The sequence below is a fragment of the Phyllobates terribilis genome, unplaced genomic scaffold (genome assembly GCF_046119375.1).
Source record: "Phyllobates terribilis strain yellow unplaced genomic scaffold, ASM4611937v1 Scaffold_4__5_contigs__length_816908805, whole genome shotgun sequence".
NCBI lineage: Eukaryota > Metazoa > Chordata > Amphibia > Anura > Dendrobatidae > Phyllobates > Phyllobates terribilis.
Genome location: NW_027362764.1, coordinates 300,610,909 through 300,633,764, shown reverse-complemented (window position 1 = coordinate 300,633,764; position 22,856 = coordinate 300,610,909). Strand labels below are relative to the sequence as shown.

Sequence of the window (22,856 nt, the reverse complement as noted above, 5' to 3'; positions counted from 1 at the left end):
CTGTATTGGTGACCATCTATTAACCTGAGCAGTCATGAGGGCCAAACCCCTTTGTCTATATATATCTTTTAAATGTTTTTAAATGTTTTGTCTACGAAGTTTCTGGAATAAAATTATACCTTTTATATATAGAAGTGTGCTGCTCCGTGCATGTGGTTCTTTTCTCCTTTACTTGCATACAACCTAATAGGGCATACGAATAGGAGTGATCTTCAAAAAACATCCCCTTAATAGAACAATTCTGAGTTCAGAGAACAATTTGCAAAAGAGAGGAAATGCCATCAAATTTAAAAAAAAGCAAAAAAAAAAACACAAAGTGAAACCCCAAACTAACAAATTTCTTGCAGCTTTAGCATTACTGCTTTATGTACTGCAGCAATTAAGTGTCCATTTATGCACGTGTCTTATACAGTCAATCAATGGTCTCAGGGACAAAAAGATTTCTCTGAACCTGCCCGACACCTGCACTTAGTGCCTCGCCGCCAGGAGGAAATGAAATTTATTCCTCCGGACAAATTTTGGGTTTCAGTCACAGGGGTGACTCACTCAGTAATGCTGAGTGAGCTGTCAGTCAGTGCCAAGAGCACGTTTACAGCCGCAACTCTCTATACACAGAGCGTTGACTGGACAAGTGCCAGCAAAGCCCCTTATCGGAAACCCAAATGCTGCCGGGAGGAATAAAGTTCTTTTCCTCCCGGCAGCGGGGTACTAAGTGCGGGCGCCGCGCAGGTTCAGAACACTATTAACCTGAAGATTAATCCCATATCTGCAGGTTAATAGCGTTATTTTCATGTGACAGGTACCCTTTAAAGTGACTAAGCAGAGGTTGTCCTTTAGCAATTTTTGTCCAAGGTGAACATGATGTGCAAAATGTCTCTGCGTATCAACCAAGATGAATTAGACATCAACTAAAGCCCCGTCTCACATAGCGAGATCGCTAGTGAGATCACTGCTGTGTCACGGTTTTGGTGACGCAACAGCGACCTCACCAGCGATGTCGCTATGTGTGACACTTTGCAGCGATCAGGCCCCTGCTGTGAGGTCGCTGATCGATGCAAAGTGTCCTGGACCATTTTTTGGTCGTTGCCCTCCCGCTGGTCAGCACACATCGCTGTGTGTGACCAGCGGGAGCAGCGATCAGGCTGGTAACCACGATAAACATCGGGTTACTAGGGGCACACGCGCACCTAGTAACCCGTTGTTTATCATGGTTACGAGCCTGCTAAAGTGAGCGGTAACCTCCCGCTCACTGTAGCAGAGTGGTAACCATGATAAACAACGGGTTACTAGGTGCGCGTGTGCCCCTAGTAACCCGATGTTTACCATGGTTACCAGCCTGCTCCTGCTTCAGCAGCAGGCTGGTAACCAGGAGCAGGACATCGTGGAAAGATTCTTTCCACGATGTCGCTGCTCCCCTGATCGTTGGTGAGCCTGCCTGTTTGACAGCTCACCAGCGACCACATAGCGACGCAGCAACGATCCCTGACAGGTCGTATCGTTGTCGGGATCGTTGCAGTGTGACGGGGCCTTAAGAGGCCTATTTTCTTTTTACTACAGCGCTAGCTCTTGTAAGAAGTGTTATCAAAGAGATGTTATATTCAAAGATGAGCATGTTCAGGAGATATTGCATTCACAAGACATTCCCATACCTTTCTTGTTCAGCTGCACAACTGATGGAGGTGGTGTAGAAACTTTCATAGCCAAGCCATAAGCTCCTCTGAAGGAATGACTATCTCTAACAATAAATGAACCAGGTTCTTTGTCCTTCAGAACAGCAATAGCTGCAATAAAAGAATAAAAGGAGAAGATTAAAAAGAGAAGCTAAATGCAAAGGACTCTTTGCAAGGAATTAATATTGCTGTAACTTTCTGCCAGCAAAATTCTATATAGTAAGCATCAGGGAACACAAATACAGTACAAATGTAATGGAATAATACATTTACTTCTATCAGGTTGGGAATTTACAGCAAGATATGGCTTTAAAATGGAATTTGGATAACATCTCAAAAGCTAAACTATTTCTTCTACAATAAATGAGTGATTATATAAGAGGGGGAAAGACAGAAAGAAAAACACCAACGTCTCCTTTGAGATGTTCCTGGCACAAAGACCCGTGTACCTGACTGAACGTGTGCAAACATGCTGAGATTTCTACAAACAAACTCCTTGAAGAGAGAATGGTATGCTCTACAAAAATGCTGTGCCAGTATGGACAAGTGTGGCAATGTCTCCATGACCCTGGCGGCACACTGTACAGCAGAATGTGCGCCGCAGCTCAGCCGCTCTCTATGTGGCCAATCAACAAGGAAAAGGAGAAAAAAGAATAAATATTATGCGCAAGCAAAGAACGCAGCTCTAAGGAAAGACGTTTCAGATTGATTGTAGCAGAGCCAAGCACAACAGTGAGTTCCTGAATCTCATGAGACACACATCTAGCAGATTCAGCACATATTCATCTCGCCAACAATCTTACTGTCACCGTCTCTGCGCTTCTAGGAATGGCTCCACATATACTCCGCTATATTATCTATAAAAATACCGTACCAGCCACATTAGCAAGTCTACAAGTATTATGGAATTGGATGAAATGACCCCACTGGTATCCATGTCATGCCAGGCACAGCATATAGACTAGAGATGGCATTGTATATGGAAGAGGGAAAAGTGGGACCTTCTTTTTTGTACCAGAAATATTTTGGCATGATTTCATTTTTGCCCATTGCTAAAGTATACTTCTTTTTAAACATACATAAAATGAAGCAGTTTTTTTCCAGTACTCCTATAACATTCAATCTTACAAGAATTTTGCTGAACATCACAGATACTTGTGCAAATCCCCAGGAAGCTTATACGCAGTAAAGTCATTACAATAAGACACGGATCTGAAATCCCTTCATACCTCTGAACAGGCTTACATTCAATGGTCCATGTACTGTAGCCAGTTATTTCTCCACATGACTAGCTACACTTTTCAGAAGATAACATTTAGCATAATTTAATGAATCATGTAAAAATAATACACAAATGATCATATAACTGTCTGTCTGAAAATGTGTGATATTATACTATTATAGGTGTATGGTATAATCTTTTAGTTAAGATTATTCGCAACTTTGGGCAACTGCATGATCTTTTAAGCTTTTGTTTTTTAATGGCTATGTACACCTCTGCACAGAATTTTTTTATTGTTCATCTTTGCTTCCTAAATGCAAAGTAAAGCAATTTTCTAAATAGTCCTAACTGCTGCACAGGGCATTGGGAAATCCTTTATCTGAGTACTTTGTAAAAATGTTGCTCTATTTTCCAAAAACCCAACCAAGGCACAAAATACACAACAACAAAAAAACCAAGATTTGTGAACAGAGAATTTTGGTTTCTCTTAGGCTATGTGCCCACGATGCAGAAATGCTGCATATTTTTTACGCTTCTCTCTGGCAGGAAAAACGCATGCGGATTTTACATGCATTTTTCCCGCCAGGTAGAAGCGTTTGTCAAGCTTCTTTGCATACATTTCCGCATGCGGGTTATCAAGCGCTTTCCAAGCGATTTTTAGCATCACTTGTAAAAGTGCTTGACAACTTGGTCACACTATATAAATCCATGCCACCGGCATGAATTTATAGTAGTGTGACCAAGTTAGTTAAAAAAAAGAATAAGAATGGTAAAAAATAAAGCTTATACTCACCTTCCGTTGTCCTCCCGGTGTTCTCTCTGCCGCGTCTGATGTGTTGGGCGGCTCGCGCTGTTGTGAAGGACCTGCGGTGACGTCATTGAGTCATGTGATGGGTCACATGACTCAGTGACGTCATGGCAGGTCCTTCACAACAGCGCGAGCATTGCAAGAAACCGGACAAAACATCGGGAGGACGTCGGAAGGTGAGTATAAACTTTATTTTTTATTTTAAATTCTTTTTTTTTACAGTTTCTATGGTACCCAGGTCTGGAAGAGGGTCTGCTCTCCTCCAGACTTGGGTACCATCCGCACATAGAAACGCATAATATCCGTGTGTACAAATGTACTGACACGGATATTATGTGTTTCAATGCAAGTCAATGGCGGCGATTACGCTGCGTGTCAGCAAAATTAATGGACATGCTGCGGATTTTTGAGAGCAGCATAAATGCTGCGGAAAAATCCGCAGCATGGGCATTGACATTGCGGCTTGTCATTGGGGACCATGGGGGGCGGATTACCAAGCGTTTCCCAAGCGTTTATGCTGCGGAAATACTGCAGCATAAACGATTGGAAAACACATAGTGGGCACACAGCCTTAGACTTTGCTTGTACTGCAAGATGCAGCTGAAAGTTTGCATAAAAATCTGCAGCAAAAAACGCTGAAAAACACAACATGTGTGAACATAGCCTTAGGCCATGTGCACATGTTGAGTATTTGGTCACTATTTTACCTCAGTATTTGTAAGCCAAAAATCAGGAGTGGGTGATAAATACAGAAGTGGTGACGTGTTTCTATTAGGCTATGTTCACACACTGCGTTTTTGTTGCGTTTTTTTTCTGCAGCAAAACCTGATTTCTTGCCAAGAGGTTTGTTCAGGATTTTTCTTGCTGCGTTTTTTCAGCGTTCTTTTTCACTGTCCTTTTGTCTCTTTTATGCATGTACATAAAGTTCAGTGAAAAAAAAATATCTCATTCTGGTTTAGGCACAAAAAATGCTGGGGGGTTGATCTTACTGACAGATGCACATGCAAGCCACCTGCTCCATAAGTCACAACATACAGGAAGAGACACCGGTGCTGCAAGAATGAAGGCAAAACCGGTGGTGAAGCCGCTTCAGGGAAACGACTGCTGGCATTTTTCCTGAAGCAGTTATGCCTGTGAAAACTTAGTGGCAGTGCCGGTGTCTAAAAAGCGCTGTGTGCACATAGCCAAAAGGAGATTATTTATCTAAAGTTAATTATGTGACATATGTAAAAATATTTTTTTTTCCATTTTTTGCCTATGAATATGTCCCTGATGATTCCTTCAAGTCTGGCACGTTGATCGGCTACTAAGCACAAAGGATGTGATGTCTGACTGATCATCTTTACCCTTTATATTTTATATATACGATTAGAGGGTAGCTGAACCGTTCTTATACAGTGGGGAAAAAAAGTATTTAGTCAGTCACCAATTGTGCAAGTTCTCCCACTTAAAAAGATGAGAGAGGCCTGTAATTGACATCATAGGTAGACCTCAACTATGAGAGACACAATGAGAAAACAAATCCTGAAAATCATATTGTCCGATTTGGAAAGAATTTTTTTTCAAATTTTGATGGAAAATAAGTATTTGGTCAATTACAAACAAGCAAGATTTCTGGCTCTCACAGACATGTAACTTCATCTTTAAGAGGCTCCTCTGTCCTCCACTCATTACTTGTAGTACTGGCACCTGTTTGAACTTGTTATCAGTATAAAAAGATACCTGTCCGCAACCTCAAACAGTCACACTCCAAACTCCACTATGGTGAAGACAAAAGAGCTATCGAAGGACACCAGAAACAAAATTGTAGCAATGCACCAGGCTGGGAAGACTGAATCAGCAATAGGCAAGCAGCTTGGTGTGAAGAAATCAACTGTGGAAGTGTGGCACCCCAGGGGTCTGGTTTTCCACAGTAATGTAATGTTATGTCTGAGAGCAGGTGGGAGGTCCTTTGGTCAGGGATCCTGTGCATGCCACACCTCCTGCCCAGTCTTGGGAGGGGAAGAACTTCCCCTGTATAAACCCGGGGCTGAGGCAGGGTGAGTCAGACAAGGAGAGTGGAGACAAGAAGCAGCATAGGAAACAGCAGAGTTACAAGGAGTCAGGGGCTGGCAGCTGCAGAGTTCGCCCTGACTAAGAAGATTCTTTACCGGACCCGGAGTCCGAGGCTGTGGGGACTAACTCCTACCTAGCAGCAGAATCCGTCAGGCAGGGGATTTCAGGTCCTCTGGCCCAGAAGCCCGAAGGCACGGTCACACGCGTGGGACCAGCACCGCCATCGTGGAGCGGAAGCCATTAAAAGGCCCCGAGTCACCGGCCATACGGGTGAGCACCACACGGTACACTCAGGGACGTGGGCTACTTACATCAGCTTCTAGCAAGGTAGCCAGAAGAGTACAGTCAGTTTGGGAGGCCTACAACTACGCCTGGCCAGGGGAGATCCCATCTGCTCAAAGACTGACCAGGCCCCGTTTGCTAGCAAGTACTCCGGGAGGGTCTGTCGTTGTTACCAGTAAAGACCCTGAACTACACCGTACCGTCTCTGAGTGGTTCCTGCTACCCCCATCATCCACGTCGGCTGCCCTGAGGCCATACCCCTCCCGTTGGGGGTTATACTATCACGCTGCACAATCCTACCACCGGCCTCAGCGGTCTGTCCTGCAGCAGCAGCTCCCTGGCTGCACTCAACGGGTGGCGTAGTCCTCAACTATTTACTACTAATAGACTGCCGTCTAGTTTGACTCCCTGGGCACGGACCGGGTCACCGCCACGAGACTACAACCCTCCACTGATCCGGCTCCGGGTAGGCTCCCGCGTGCGCAACGCAGCGCGACACAGGCCCAGGGGCACGTCAACTTTGGCGTAGTCGGCAGGATCTCGTGCCCGCAACCACCGGGTACTGCGTGCCTGAAAAGCAAAGACTGTTCAAACTTACCAGTGGTGAAGATTCCCGCTATCCGTGGAGGTTTCCCGCCATCCGGCGCCATCTTCTACCTTCTTCCCGCCATCGGTGAAGTTTTCCGCCATCCGGCGCCATCTTCGGCCTTCTTCCCGCCATCCGTGGAGTTTTCCCGCCGTTGGACGCCATCTTGGGGACGCCGCGCGGGAAGAAGAGGGGCGTGGACTCTGAAAGCGCGCGAGAACTGAAGCCCCGCCTCACGTCCGGACGTTGCGTAAGGTCCTGGAAGGAGCCCAGCAGACGCCGACGTCACAGGAGCGCGACGGAAGGTCCTCAACCCTGACGATCCACTGCGGAGCCGCGGCCTACGGAAGAGGATCATCGCAAGGTAGGCCACGGTCCACTAGGGGGGAGGAAGATGTCGGATACGGAGGAGAGCTTCACTGCCCCAACCCCCGCCAGCGCTACCGCTGCTGCAGTTATGCCCTTCACCATGCCCTATATCCCGGGAGCAGCCTGGCTACCCCAGTACTCAGGGGAGTCACATACCCTGCATGACTTTAGAGAAAAGCTGGATAGCCTCTTCCAGGTGTACCCCCTCACAGAAGAGCAAAAAGTGAGCATCCTGGTGGCCCAACTAACCGGGGCAGCCAAAAGGGAAGTAAAATCCTGGCCACCTGGGAGGAAGACTGTCGCAGGGATACTAACCCGGCTGAAGGACACCTTTGATACCCGCACCTCAGCCGAGATTAAGCTTAGATTCTACGGGTGCAAGCAGCGAGCGCATGAGAGTATAAGGGACTATGCACTAAACCTACAAGAGGCCCTGAGGGCCATAAAGCAGACCGACCCTGATGGGGTGGGAAACGAGGACAGGCTGTTGACTGAACAATTTATAGAGGGTTTATATTGCAATGCCCACCGAACCCAGTTGCGGGCAATGGCCTTACAGGATCCCCATCTGGACTTTGCACAGTTCAAGGACAGAGCCATCCGGGTGCTCCGAGAACCGGCACCAGGTGGCGTTGTGACCCACAGACGCCCCACTACCACTTACTACCAGGAGGCGGCGCCCTTGTCAGCAGGGCCTGTGGGAGCTGATGCGCAGGCTTTGGACAATGACCCGGCTCCAGACCTACACCATCAGGTCCAAGAGCTAGCTAAGAGCGTTGCTGCGCTAACCCGAACTGTGCAGTCTTTACAGGTTTCCACCCCAGGGAAGATCCAGCTGGCATCCGGACCGGAGGACATCCCGTGGCGTCGACCAAGGAGGACCCCACCGGCCAGAGGAAGACCCAGTGACCGATACAGCGAGGACGGACGACCCATCTGCCGCCGCTGCAATCAATCCGGACATATGGAAAGGTACTGTTCTTTAAACGGGCACAACCTGGGGTAGAGGGCCAACCCCCAGGAAAAAGATCACCAGGCCCATCGAACTGGCGCGACAGATATGTGGGAGGACGTCCAGTCTTGCCTGTGGTACTGGATGGCATTCCCATGAGTGCCCTACTGGATACCGGGTCACAGGTCACCACCATCCCGTACGTGCTCTTCAAGCAGTACTGGAATGACTCGGATATTACCCACTACCCTGACGACGACTTGAGTATCATCGCCAGCAATGGCCAGCCCGTGCCATAGATCGGATTTAAAGAGGTGGCCCTCAAAATCGGTAGAGTCGAACTGGCCGCACAGGGACTGATCATTGTAGATATTGATAAACATGAGAGTCACCCAAAAATAACTCTGGGAACTAACGTAATTGAAAATTGTCTTGCAGAGGTGATTTTCCTTTTACAGCAGGTTGCCAAGAACGCCAGCTCCGGCGAGCAGCGGGTGCTCCAGAAAGAGATCCGGGCACTGATGCAACGGCAACAAGTGGAACTCTCCGGCGGTGAGATTGGTAGCGTAAGAATGTGTGACCCTTTTCCTATTGCCATGCCCCCAAAAAGTGAAATGATGATTTGGTGCCGGGCAGCTATTGGTCTGAGAGGAAGAGATTACCAGGCAATGGTGGAACCAGTTTACTCAGACAGTAGGCCCACCATTTTGACAGCACGGGGGGTGGTCAATGTACGCCATGGGAGGGTGCCCATTCGCATAATAAATATCGGGGAGAGGGAAGTGTACCTGCCCCGGTATGCCACGCTAGCCAAATTATATACCACTAATCAAAATTCTATACAATCTGTGGAACCCTTGCCTCCATCTCACCCGGAGGAAGGTAACGGCTCTAAGAAAGACATGGAGGACTGGTGTCAGCAACTACATTTGGGTACTGATTCCACTCCCTCACATCAGAAACAAGGAGTCTATCGGGTGGTTCAAGAGTATGAGAGAGTGTTTAGTAAACACCCGTTAGACTTTGGGCGGGTCAAGGGGGTAGAACACCGCATCCCCACGGGAGATCATCCTCCCATAAAAGAGAGGTATCGACCCGTACCCCCTGCACACTACCAACACGCCAAGGGGATGCTTCGAGACATGAAGGAGGCTGGGGTAATCCGGGATAGCTGTAGCCCCTGGGCAGCCCCACTAGTTTTAGTCAAAAAGAAAGACAACACCATGAGGATGTGTGTAGATTACCGGAAAATCAACCGTATCACACACAAGGATGCGTACCCCTTACCAAGGATAGAGGAGTCATTGGCTGCTTTAAGATCTGCTAACTTCTTCTCTACCTTGGATCTCACTAGCGGGTACTGGCAGGTTCCTGTAGCAGAGGCGGACCGGGAGAAGACCGCATTCACCACCCCGATGGGACTTAGCGAGTTCACCTGCATGCCGTTCGGACTCTGCAACGCCCCAGGAACCTTCCAACGATTAATGGAGTGCTGTCTGGGCCACAGAAACTTTGAGACGGTCCTGTTGTACCTGGACGATGTCATCGTATACTCCAAAACTTATGAGGACCACCTGAAACACCTGGCGGAGGTGTTCGAAGCTCTGGCGAGTTACGGCCTAAAGGTGAAACCCTCCAAGTGTCACCTCCTGAAACCAAAGGTGCAATACCTGGGACACGTGGTGAGCGCTGACGGAGTGGCTCCCGACCCCGATAAGATCACCGCAATTAAGGGATGGCCAAGCCCCTCCAGCGTAAAAGAAGTGCGGCAGTTCCTAGGGTTGGTAGGCTACTACCGAAGGTTTATTCCCGGTTTCACCAAAAAGGCAGCGCCTATGCAGGACCTCCTGATAGGCCAGTCCCGGAAGGCCAAGAACCAGAAGCCGCCCTTCAAATGGGAAGAGCTAGAAGAGGAGTCCTTCCGCCAGCTGAAGATGGCCCTCACGGGGGATGAAATCTTGGCGTACCCGGACTATAGCCAGCCCTTCATCCTCTACACCGACGCCAGTAACATCGGGCTAGGAGCCGTACTGTCCCAGATTCAGCAGGGGTGAGAACGAGTAATCTCCTATGCCAGCCGAAAACTGCGACCCACCGAAAGGAACCCCGAGAATTACAGCTCATTTAAGTTAGAGTTCCTGGCCGTGGTATGGGCAGTCACCGAGCGCTTTAGGCATTACCTCGCTTCTTCCCGGTTCACCGTATACACGGATAACAACCCGTTGATACACCTGGACACGGCAAGACTCGGTGCCCTGGAGCAGAGGTGGATGGCCCGTCTGTCCAACTACGAGTTCACAATCAAATACCGGGCAGGACGCTCCAATACTAACGCGGATGCCCTGTCCAGGATGCCCAACCTGCCGGACGAAGGAGAAGATCCGGAGGGACTGGAAGAAGTTGAACTCCCTGCGTTCCACCGTCATGGGACTATCCAGTATTCCCACCGGGTAAGGGGTAAGCAGGCTGCTACGTTGAACCCCTTACCCCACTACAACTGGGCGGAAACGCAAGACAGCGACCCTGCCGTCCGACTAGTGAAGGAGATGCTGACTCGGCCGGAGGCTCGCCTTGAACCAGACGCTCCGGAGGAAGCCAAACAACTATGGGCGGAGAAGAGTCGACTATTCCTTTACAAGGGGAAGTTGTGCCGCAGAATGGTCAACTCCCGGACGCATGAACTACTCTGGCAAGTAGTGGTGCCACGAAGAGACGCAGCCATGGTGATGGAGGCATACCACGACGGAGCTGGACACTTCGGGTGGAAAAAGCTGGAGTTCCTGCTGCGCGAGCGGTTCCACTGGGTAGGCATGAGGGGAACCATCGAGAAGTGGTGCAGAGACTGTGGCCCGTGCAATCTGAGAAGGAAGGACCGGGCCAGCCAGAAGACTCCCCTGCAGTCCATCGTGACCCGGCAACCGTTGGAACTGGTAGCCTTGGATCATGTAAAACTGACCCCAAGCAGAAGTGGCTACGTCTACGCGTTAACCATCGTGGATCATTACTCCCGGTTCTTGGTTGTCGTCCCCGTCAAGGACTTAACGGCTCAAACAGCAGCTAGAGCCTTCCAGCAGCACTTCTGCCGTCCACACGGGTACCCGGACCAAGTGCTGACGGACCAGGGACCTGCCTTTGAAGCGGAGGTCTTCCAGAAATTCTGCAATCTGTATGGCTGCCGGAAGATAAGGACGACACCCTACCATCCGCAAACTAATGGACTTTGTGAAAAAATGAACCAGGTGGTAATGGATCTTCTAAAAACATTGCCCCTGGAAGAACGCAGTCTGTGGCCTGAGAAGTTGCCCGATCTGGTGGACCTATACAACCACATCCCGGTAGGTTCCACCAACTGTACCCCGGCTTACCTAATGAGGGCGAGACCTGGTAAGTTACCTGTTGACCTGGAAATGGGAGTCCTGACACCTGAGGACACTTCACCAGAAACAGACTGGGACACAGAGAGGCAGCAGCAGTACCGGAGAGTACAAGAGAGCGTGGAGCGAAGTCTCTGTCAGGCTAGGGAAAGACAAGAGAAGACTTACAACCAGTATGCTCCCGCTGTTCCCCTGGTACCCGGAGAGCAGGTCTTGAAGAGGAAAAGACGGCTCCACAAGTTGGATGACCAGTGGGAGAAGGACCCGTACACCGTACTGCCCTCAAGCCACGAGAACCCGAAGGTCTGTACCATCAGTAAAGACGGAGGGGAAACCACAGCCATTGTGTCCCGGGACCACCTGAAGAAGTGTCCCGAACAACTGAGGAACCCTGAAGAGGAACAAGAAGACCATCGACCCGTGGGAGAAAGGGAAGATATGGTTAGTACCGTGCTCGGGGACTTCCCTCGGTCTTGGACTCAAGTCAATGGTGCAGTTGTGGTACCCGTACTCACCTTCCTCCAACCATCATCCCAAGAACCAACGGAGCAACGGGTAGAGCTGGAAGAACAGCCGGTCCAGGAGGCAGAAGACTCCACACGAGTAGAACAGGAGAATCAACCCTCTGCTTATAGTGAGCCTGCCGTACCCCTAGTGAGACAAAGAGCCGGTAGACAGCTGCCCAGTTTACCCTTGACAGCTCCTACACCCTGTAGTTCAGGGCCAGACAGTCAGCTCCGTAGGTCCACTAGGGCCACTAGAGGCCAGTTACCCGCACGCTGGAGAATTTGAAGTGTAAAAATAGTTTTATTTATGTTTATCTGTGTATTGTTGCTTGTGTATAATTTTGTGTTTCCAGTTGTTTTTAGGAAACCTTGGTGGATTTACCGGGAATCCTTGTACATAGTTGGAGCGTAACCCAGGATGGACTAGAGACTGTTAAGGACTCGGGGTAGGACAGACCCCTACCTGGTTACGTCTCCCTGTGTTGGTGAAATGGACACCTTGCTTCTTTCAGAGACTGCACCCGGTTGCGGACACGCCGTAACCATCTTTATATGTTTTCTTATTGTATTATTAATGTTTTTTGCCTTGTTATGTTTTTCTAAATGTGTTTAGTCCCGGAGTACTAAATTTCACTAGGGGGGAATGTGGCACCCCAGGGGTCTGGTTTTCCACAGTAATGTAATGTTATGTCTGAGAGCAGGTGGGAGGTCCTTTGGTCAGGGATCCTGTGCATGCCACACCTCCTGCCCAGTCTTGGGAGGGGAAGAACTTCCCCTGTATAAACCCGGGGCTGAGGCAGGGTGAGTCAGACAAGGAGAGTGGAGACAAGAAGCAGCATAGGAAACAGCAGAGTTACAAGGAGTCAGGGGCTGGCAGCTGCAGAGTTCGCCCTGACTAAGAAGATTCTTTACCGGACCCGGAGTCCGAGGCTGTGGGGACTAACTCCTACCTAGCAGCAGAATCCGTCAGGCAGGGGATTTCAGGTCCTCTGGCCCAGAAGCCCGAAGGCACGGTCACACGCGTGGGACCAGCACCGCCATCGTGGAGCGGAAGCCATTAAAAGGCCCCGAGTCACCGGCCATACGGGTGAGCACCACACGGTACACTCAGGGACGTGGGCTACTTACATCAGCTTCTAGCAAGGTAGCCAGAAGAGTACAGTCAGTTTGGGAGGCCTACAACTACGCCTGGCCAGGGGAGATCCCATCTGCTCAAAGACTGACCAGGCCCCGTTTGCTAGCAAGTACTCCGGGAGGGTCTGTCGTTGTTACCAGTAAAGACCCTGAACTACACCGTACCGTCTCTGAGTGGTTCCTGCTACCCCCATCATCCACGTCGGCTGCCCTGAGGCCATACCCCTCCCGTTGGGGGTTATACTATCACGCTGCACAATCCTACCACCGGCCTCAGCGGTCTGTCCTGCAGCAGCAGCTCCCTGGCTGCACTCAACGGGTGGCGTAGTCCTCAACTATTTACTACTAATAGACTGCCGTCTAGTTTGACTCCCTGGGCACGGACCGGGTCACCGCCACGAGACTACAACCCTCCACTGATCCGGCTCCGGGTAGGCTCCCGCGTGCGCAACGCAGCGCGACACAGGCCCAGGGGCACGTCAGAAGCAATAATTAGAAAATGGAAGGCATACAAGACTACCGATAATCTCCCTCGATCTGGGGCTCCACACAAGATCTCACTATGTGGGGTCAAAATGATCTTAAGAACGGTGAGCAAAAATCCCAGAACCACATGGGGGGACCTAGTGAATGACCTGCAGAAAGCTGGGACAAAGGTTACACACGCTACCATCAGTAACACACTACGCCGCCAGGGACTCAGATCCTGCAGTGCCAGATGTGTCCCCCTGCTTAAGCCATTACATGTCTGGGCCCGTCTGAAGTTTGCTAGAGAGCATTTTGATGATCCAGAAGAGTATTGGGAGAATGTCATATGGTCAGATGAAACCAAAGTAGAACTGTTTGGTAGAAACACATCGTGTTTGGAGGAGAAAGAATGCTGAGTTGCATCCAAAGAACACTATACCTACTGTGAAGCATGGGGGTGGCAACATCATGCTTTGGGGCTGTTTCTCTGCCAAGGGACCAGGACGACTGATCCATGTACATGAAAGAATGAATGGGGCCATGTATCGTGAGATTTTGAGTGCAAACCTCCTTCCATCAGCAAGGGCATTGAAGATGAAACGTGGCTGGGTCTTTCAGCATGACAATGATCCCAAGCACACCGCCAGGGCAACGAAGGAGTGGTTTCGTAAGAAGCATTTCTAGATCCTGGAGTGGCCTAGCCGGTCTCCAGATCTAAACCCTATAGAAAACCTTGGGAGGGAGTTAAAAGTCTGTGTTGCTCAGCGACAGCCCCAAAACATCACTGCTCTAGAGGAGATCTGCATGGCGGAATGGGCCAACATACCAGCAACAGTGTGTGCCAACCTTGTGAACACTTACAAAAAAGTTTGACCTCAGTCATTGCCAACAAAGGATATATAACAAAGTATTGAGATGAACTTTTGTAATGGACCAAATACTTATTTTCCACCAAAATTTGAAAAAAAATTCTTTCCAAATCGGATAATGTGATTTTCAGGATTTGTTTTCTCATTTTGTCTCTCATAGTTGAGGTCTACCTGTGATGTCAATTACAGGCCTCTCTCATCTTTTTAAGTGGGAGAACTTGCACAATTGGTGGCTGACTAAATACTTTTTTTCCCCACTGTAAGTGCAATTCCTAAATATTCTCAGACTCCATAGCTGATAGAAACCTACACAGAGAAATAAACATACCTTGTTCTCTTGAAATATCAGGTTTGTACCAGAACTTGGAAGTGTCCTGCACAAATTTCACAGTCATGTGTTTGTCTGCCGAATGCTCTGCAGGACAAAAAGTGACATAACATTATAATGCGTTATATAGGATGTAACAGGAGGCACATACAGTACAGACCAAAAGTTTGGACACACCTCATTTAAAGATTTTTTCTGTATTTTCATGACTATGAAAATTGTACATTCACACTGAAGGCATCAAAACTATGAATTAACACATGTGGAATTATATACTTAACAAAAAAGTGTGAAACAACTGAAAATATGTCTTATATTCAAGGTTCTTCAGAGTAGTCACCTTTTGCTTTGATGACTGCTTTGCACACTCTTGGCATTCTCTTGATGAGCTTCAAGAGGTAGTCCCCGGAAATGGTTTTCACTTCACAGGTGTGCCCCGTCAGGTTTAATAAGTGGGATTTCTTGCCTTATAAATGAGGTTGGGACCATCAGTTGTGTTTTGCAGAAGTCTGGTGGATACACAGCTGATAGTCCTACTGAATAGACTGTTAGCTGCTTTTTTCTTGCCATAATCCAAATTCTAAGTAAAGAAAAACGAGTGGCCATCATTACTTTAAGAAATGAAGGTCAGTCAGTCTGAAAAATTGGGCAAACTTTGAAAGTGTTCTCAAGTGCAGTTGCAAAAACCATCAAGCGCTACAAAGAAACTGGCTCACATGAGGACCGCCCCAGGAAAGGAAGACCAAGAGTCACCTCTGCTTCTGAGGATAAGTTTATCCGAGATACCAGCCTCAGAAATCGCAGGCTAACAGCAGCTCAGATTAGAGACCAGGTCAATGCCACACAGAGTTCTAGCAGCAGACACATCTCTACAACAACTGTTAAGAGGAGAGGAGAGGAGCAGGCCTTCATGGTAAAATAGCTGCTAGGAAACCACTGCTAAGGACAGGCAACAAGCAGAAGAGACTTGTTTGGGCTAAAGAACACAAGGAATGAACATTAGACCAGTGTAAATCTGTGCTTTGGTCTGATGAGTCCAAATTTGAGATCTTTGGTTCCAACCACCATGTCTTTGTGCGACGCAGAAAAGGTGAACGGATGGACTCTACATGCCTGGTTCCCACTGTGAAGCATAGAGGAGGAGGTGTGATGGTGTGGGGGTGCTTTGCTGGTAACGCTGTTGGGGATTTATTCAAAATTGAAGGCATACTGAACCAGCATGGCTACCACAGCATCTTGCAGCGGCATGCTATTCCATCCGGTTTGCGTTTAGTTGGCCCATCATTTATTTTTCAACAGGACAATGACCCCAAACACACCTCCAGGCTGTGTAAGGGCTATTTGACCAAGAAGGAGAGTGATGGGGTGCTACGCAAGATGACCTGGCCTCCACAGTCACCAGACCTGAACCCAATCGAGATGGTTTGGGGTGAGCTTGACAGCAGAGTGAAGGCAAAAGGGTCAATCAGTGCTAAGCATCTCTGGGAACTCCTTCAAGATTGTTGGAAGACCATTTCCGGTGACTACCTCTTGAAGCTCATCAAGAGAATGCCAAGAGTGTGCAAAGCAGTCATCAAAGCAAAAGGTGGCTACTTTGAAGAACCTAGAATATAAGACATATTTTCAGTTGTTTCACACTTTTTTGTTAAGTATATTATTCCACATGTGTTAATTCATAGTTTTGATGCCTTCAGTGTGAATGTACAATTTTCATAGTCATGAAAATACAGAAAAATCTTTAAATGAGAAGGTGTGTCAAAACTTTTGGTCTGTACTGTATATCACAGGAAGAGAAAGGGTTGTAGCCAGACTGATAAGCTGCATCTCCAATGGAGTTTTCAGTACTTCAACATTAAATGTTATAATGACTTAAACAGTAAAGTTAGAATCTAGAACTGTTTGTATTCTTTGGGTATATTCACATGGATTGGTACCAAAATCGGTGACAAATACGACGACCATACAAATCTCATTTATGTGACAGAAAACTGCAGATTTCACATAGAAAAGTCAAGTATTATTGACTAGGTTAATTCTGGTGCAGAACCGCAGCAGCTAAAACTACAAATCAGCAGAAGACATATGGGGCCAGCATTGGATTTCTAACATGGAAATACGACAGTGCAACAATGCGTGTGTACCATGTTTGTTCAGTGCGGGTTATGTAGGCAGCATTTTCCACATGAAACCATGCAATAAACTAAACCTTTCAACCTGCATTTTCCATTGATGATCGACTATTTTAAGGATGACAAATGGAAAGCTAGAGGTTTATCCCAAGTCCCATTTCACAGGGCTGTGGAGTCGGAGTCATGGAGTCGGTGCCCATTTTGGTGGAGTCGGAGTTGGAATAAAATGGATCGACTCCGAAAATATATAATAAATTGGGTACAGTAGTTCAATGCAGTTTGTGGGGAATATTTTTTCATAAGAATTTGGGAAAGTTATGAATTGTCCAATAAATGTCTGTCCTATTTCTGATCTAAGAGTCTAGACTTTTAGCTGAGAAAAATGTGCCCAACCATAAATTTATCACTTAAACATGAGCCATGTATGAGGGAGTCGGAGTTGTGGAGTCTGAGTCGGTGTCATGGAAATTGAGGAGTCGGAGTTGAAGGTTTGGCTTACCGACTCCACAGCCCTGGGCCATACATAGATTTCGGTGCTCTATTTTCCTGTAAGAGACCTCCAAATCTTTTCCTTTTACACAGCTATAGTGGGGACACAGGAGCATAATGCACACAGTACACACCGCAGTCATGGCTGGATGTGATCAGAACTCGGCTATGCACGCTGAGAATAAAAGAGAAAGCTCACAGTATGACCATTGTTGTGTTTTTGCAGTTTTTTTTCCACACTTTTTTGCAGCAGAAAAAAACAGCATTTTGCAGTAATGAAAGTGTATTTCTGGAATCTCATGTACATGCCACCGTTCAGTTTTTCCTTCCAGATCTGAACCATCAAAACGCATTATTTTCAAATCTGCAACATGTCAATTCTTTCAGTGTTTTTGCAGCATTTTTAACTAACTAAATTGTACTGGGGGAAAAAAGAACAGAAAAAAAATCACATCAAAAATGCACATAGAAATGCTCATATTTGAAGCAGTGCTCTTCCTGGCAACACTGATCTTTGCAGCAGGAAAATCTGCTTGCAAATACTAAACGTGTGCACATACCCTTACTTGCAATCTTGTGTCTTATTCTACACCCAATTTAAAAATTAGATTTTGTGTTATTTTTTTTACAAAATTTAAATGCAAGATGTGCAACTGAGAACCTTAATGAAAGGTGGCAACCAAACTATACAAGCAGACGTCTTATGGGAAAGAGAAATTAATCGTATAAAGTCAAAGCCAGTTTTGGCCTTCTACTACACCCATCGTTTAACCCAAGATAGTCTTGCTGTCCTCACCAGCACATCACATAAAAACTTCTTCTGATTTATATATATGCCAATTCTCATGCTCTGGCATTTGTTTTTGTTTTTTTTACATAGTGTGGTTAATTTTTATAAGTAACGTGCCAGCACTATTGGTGCAGGAACTTCTTTCCCTCACTTCCTAGCATTCATTGGACCCGCTATTATCCACAGATATGCCTACCTGAACTTTATCCTCACTGCTGTTACGCCTGCATGTAGTCTGTCCAACAACCAAGCAAGGGCACAGACAAAGACCTTCCCCACACAGCAACTAACCCAGGAGGGAGACACTTAGGAGACACTTTTGGGGCGAATTTTAAGGCTGAAATAAATCATTTTTAGTACATAAAGTACTATGCAGTTTTGCTAGTTATTGCATTGGCCATCAAATCTGCCAAGGATTTTCTGAAATGACAGGTAGATTTTAAGGACTGGTCATAACTCTTTATTATTTTTCCAGTGACTTTTGTAATACCATAATTTTGAAATATAAATAATGTATTGTATAAATTTAATGCATTTTTATTTGGGAGGATTTAGGGATTGGGAGTTAAAAAAAAACCCAGCAATTCTGACATTTGGGTAGTTTTGGTTAGCTTTCAGTAAATGACATGTTCACTATTCTGTGCGGGTCTGTCAATTGTTGTTTTTTTTTTTGCACAATTAAAACGTTAAAAAAAAAAAAAACATTTTAGTGTCTCTCCATTTATAAACCCAGTTTTTTTATCTGTTGCTGGATCGTGACCTGTAGTGTTTATTGATCTCACTACATACAACCTTTTTAGAATTTTTTTATATTCTGGTTTTACAAAAAGCAGGATTTCAGGAATTGTTTTTGTTCACCATTAAGGCTAAATAACCACCTAAGTTTTATATCAGCCGTTATTACAACTTCGAATATACCAATTTTATAGTTTTTTTTTAATTATTTTTATATTTAGCAGTGAACATAAACATGCAATCCTTTCATACAAAATACACTGCACTAAAGTCCATTGTAAGATGTCTGCTGTCAATAGGCAGGACTAAGCAGCTTTAGTCCATAGCCAACATGGAGGCCTTTTGTTAGGCTTATGGCTGCCATGGAAGCCAGTTGGCACCTAGTGGTCCCATTGCTAAAATGCCATAGCTTCTACCCACTGCTGCCTGTACGGAGTTTAAGTTAATGTTACAGCTACCACTCACTGCTGATAGCGTGGGCACAGCTAGCACGTCGACCCCATTCAGCCGCCCGACATTTATACACATTTGTGTTAATGACCTCCTGTTTGTGCTTTATACAGTCATGGCCAAAAGTGTTGGCGCCTCTGAAATTGTTCAACAAAATTGGAACAACACAAAAAAACAGAGGAAAAAAGGCAAATTGGACATCATTTCACACCCCAAAAATGGCACAGACAAAATTGTTGGCACCTCCACTTTATATTTGGTTGCACTCCCTTTGGAATAACCATTAACAAGCTTCTTAAACCTCTCAACTGGAATTTTGGACCACTCTTCTCTTGCTAACAGATCCAGAAGGATTTTGGCTTACTCACGTAAATTTTAGTATACGGCAGCTTTTTTATGTCTCTGTGTCTGCAGTAGGGTCCTCCTGGGTCTCCTGCCATAGTGTTTCATTTCATTCAAATGTCGATGGATAGTTTGTGCTGACACTGATGCACCCTGAGTCTACAGGACAACTTGAATTTCTTTGGAACGTGATTGGGGCTGCTTATCCACCATACGGACTATCCTGCGTTGCAACGTTTTATCAATTTTTCTCTGCCGTTCACATCCAGGGAGATTAGCTACAGTGCTATGTGTTGTAAACTTCTTGATTATGTTGCACACCGTGGACAAAGGAACATCAAGATCTCTGGAGATGGACTTGTAACCTGAAGATTGTTAATATTGTTCAACAATTTTGGTTCTCAAGTCCTCAGACAGTTTTCTTCTCCTCTTTCTGTTCTCCATCCTTAGTGTGGCACATACGGACACACAATGCAAAGATTGAGTCAACTTCTCCCCTTTTTATCTGGTTTCAGATGTGATTTTCATATTGCTCACATCAGTTACTTGCCACAGGTGAGTATGAACAAGCATCACATGCTTGAAACAAAGTTGTTTGCCCACAAATTTGGAAACACGCCAACAATTTTGTCCAGTCCATTTTTGGGGTTTTGTGTGAAATAATGTCCAATTTGCCTTTTTTTCTTTTTTTTGTGCTGTTCCAGTACACACAAAGAAAATAAAGGTGTATAACAAAACATGTGCAACTGCAATGCATTGCTGGGATAAATACTTCATTTTCTGGCCCAATTTTAAGTGTGCTAACACTTTCAGCTATGTCTGTACACGTGGAGCAGGCAGAAGGGGGTAAAACGTATAACCATCATTCCCGATTTCCATATATTCTATAGAACATATTGAGTAACTTGGCAAAACATACATCCGTGCCAGCTTAGCGGACAGTTATAAAGTAGTGGGACGGTTGTTTTTCTCACATGAGTTTACTGTTAATTGCCTGGTGTAAATGCCACATTTCCCAGAATTTTAACCAGCAAAGCAAACACTGTACAGACCTCAAAACGGGCATGTAGGGGGGATGTCAGAATGGATGAAGTCTGCAGAACAGCTAACTATTAAAAACAACCCTCTTCACTGTATGGAAATGTTCAGGCCTCGGATGAAAGCTTTCTTTACGGCCCATAGCAACAACCAGAGCCCCTGCTCTCATTGCTTAAAGGGGTTTTCCCAGTTCTACTTTTTACCAATTGGATGGGTTTAAAATAATAAAATCATCTGTTACTTACCTTACCCAGCTCCAGCGCTATGTCTCCGCCAATACTCCAGTGATTATGTACAGGCTGCAGGGGTGACATTACGCCAACAGTGCTGCAGCCAATCGCTAGGCTCAGTGGCTTTTGCTGCCTACATAGGCAGAGCCCCTCAGCCCAGTAATTAGCTGCAGCGCTGTAGTTGTGATGTCACCGCTGCAGCCTGTACACCATTACCGGAGCAGCAGCAGAAACGCAGATCTGGACTTGGGAGGGTTAGTAACTGATGATTTTATTATTTTTAACATAGCCATTAAAAATTCATAAAAAAAAGTTTGAAAGAGTAAAGCCCCTTTAAGCTGCTCTGGTACAATGAAACAGCTCTGTGATTGGCAACAAAAGACACTTTTCCTTTTAGACAATTTTAAAAGATATTCCCCATTTTTAATCTGACAGATTAACAGAATATACAATTAGGTGTCCAGACTTCTCCCCTTAATATTGCTTTCCCACAAAGTGCTTGAAATATTTTCCATCATGGGATGCACAACATTTGAGCAAGAAAATTGTAAAGAAGAGTTAACCCCGCTTCCACCATAGCTTCCTATGTATACCGTCTATTGACAATGAGCTGCTTATCAGAGGATGGGTGTGGACGTTCTAGCAGGCACATGAGACCTAGTCCTGACAGTGATAATCTCCTGATGATAAAACCTTCATTGTAAGAAAACAACAGCACACAGCCCGATAAGTGACACATCCCTGAGTTCTGTGTTTTAACCCCCACATCATGCTGTCTTCAGATTACACAGCAAAAACCTGCTGACAGATTCTCTTTAAGTTATATGCTGAAAAGGTGTTTGTCTAGGCGCTTTCCAAATGGCAGATTTCATGTGGCCGCAACACTCTGCCTGGAGCTACTGACAATGCATTATCTCCTGTGAGAACAAATGATAGGGCATGCTGAAATAAGCTTGGGCCTATTCTTCCTTGAGATCCATAGTCGGGAGAGAGTGAGGACACCTCCAAACATTGGTTTCACCGACGTACCAAAACGGATGGATTCAATGGAAGTTAAACAAATGTGTATAGCCAAATATATACCTTACCTTACCGAGCCACACAACTCTCGCATTAACATTGTCTGAATATGCATGTGTGCTGCAGACGGACCATTCAGGCTTATTGCCCAAAAGGTATAAATCAAAACATGCCTGATCCTGCTTTACCCTGACATCTACCTTGTCTGGTCCCGAGTAATCAGCAGGTTCAGATCATGTTGATGTCATGAGAATAGGCCTTTATCTGGATTTGCCAATGGACTGCAGATGAATAACTCATGTCTGGACTCACCAGACTTTCCGTATTAAATCATCAGCCATCAAATCTAATGTTATACCTCATTCAGCAACAACAATGAACACAGTAAGGGATAATTATAGACTTTCATAGCTATATACTGGTGGATAATTTGGAATCTGACTAATCTAAGTTCAGAGAAAAATTAACAGAAAATATTATTGAATGGCTATATCACAAATAGCAGTGATTACCTATATTCAACATTATCCCTCATTAATAGTAAGTCCACATGTGTACCCTGACCTATTGAATGAGAAGTCTGTACACAACTGTTTAGTTATGCAACATACATAGTGTTGTAACCCAAACCAAATAGGTCCTACAAATTAATACTTTAAAATAATGAAAATGAATCCAAGATTAAAAGGCACAAATCTTCACTACATCTTCCAATTCAACCAACTTAATCATCCATTTACTACTTATTTTCAGTTTTCATGGAGTCAACAGGCGAGTGTTAATACCACTAATTGAAGTACTAGGGTTAGTTCTAAATGTAATTATTTCAGTAAAGGCGACAATGTGACAAGTAATCTGCCTTGGCTGTGCTCTACAGTCTTCATCCATATTAACCAAATATCACATGCGTTTCACTGTTATCTTCTCCTCCTCTTTGGAAAGCACTAAACAGTTTCCTGAACCTACTCATGAGCATACAAAACTTTAAAGCTATCCATACATTAGATGGA

General features: G+C 45.8%; 1 protein-coding gene across 4 annotated transcripts in view; it reads right to left on the bottom strand.

Moving 5' to 3' along the window:
• Positions 1-22,856, bottom strand: part of TNS3 (tensin 3) — a 403,696-nt gene that overhangs the window by 23,043 nt on the left and 357,797 nt on the right. For all 4 annotated transcript variants that reach the window (XM_073678347.1, XM_073678348.1, XM_073678349.1 and 1 more), the window contains 2 exons: positions 14,624-14,710; positions 1,650-1,781 (listed from right to left, as the gene is read on the bottom strand). In XM_073678347.1, coding sequence (XP_073534448.1) covers positions 1,650-1,781; positions 14,624-14,710 — 219 coding nt within the window. The remainder of the gene's footprint in view (positions 1-1,649; positions 1,782-14,623; positions 14,711-22,856) is intronic.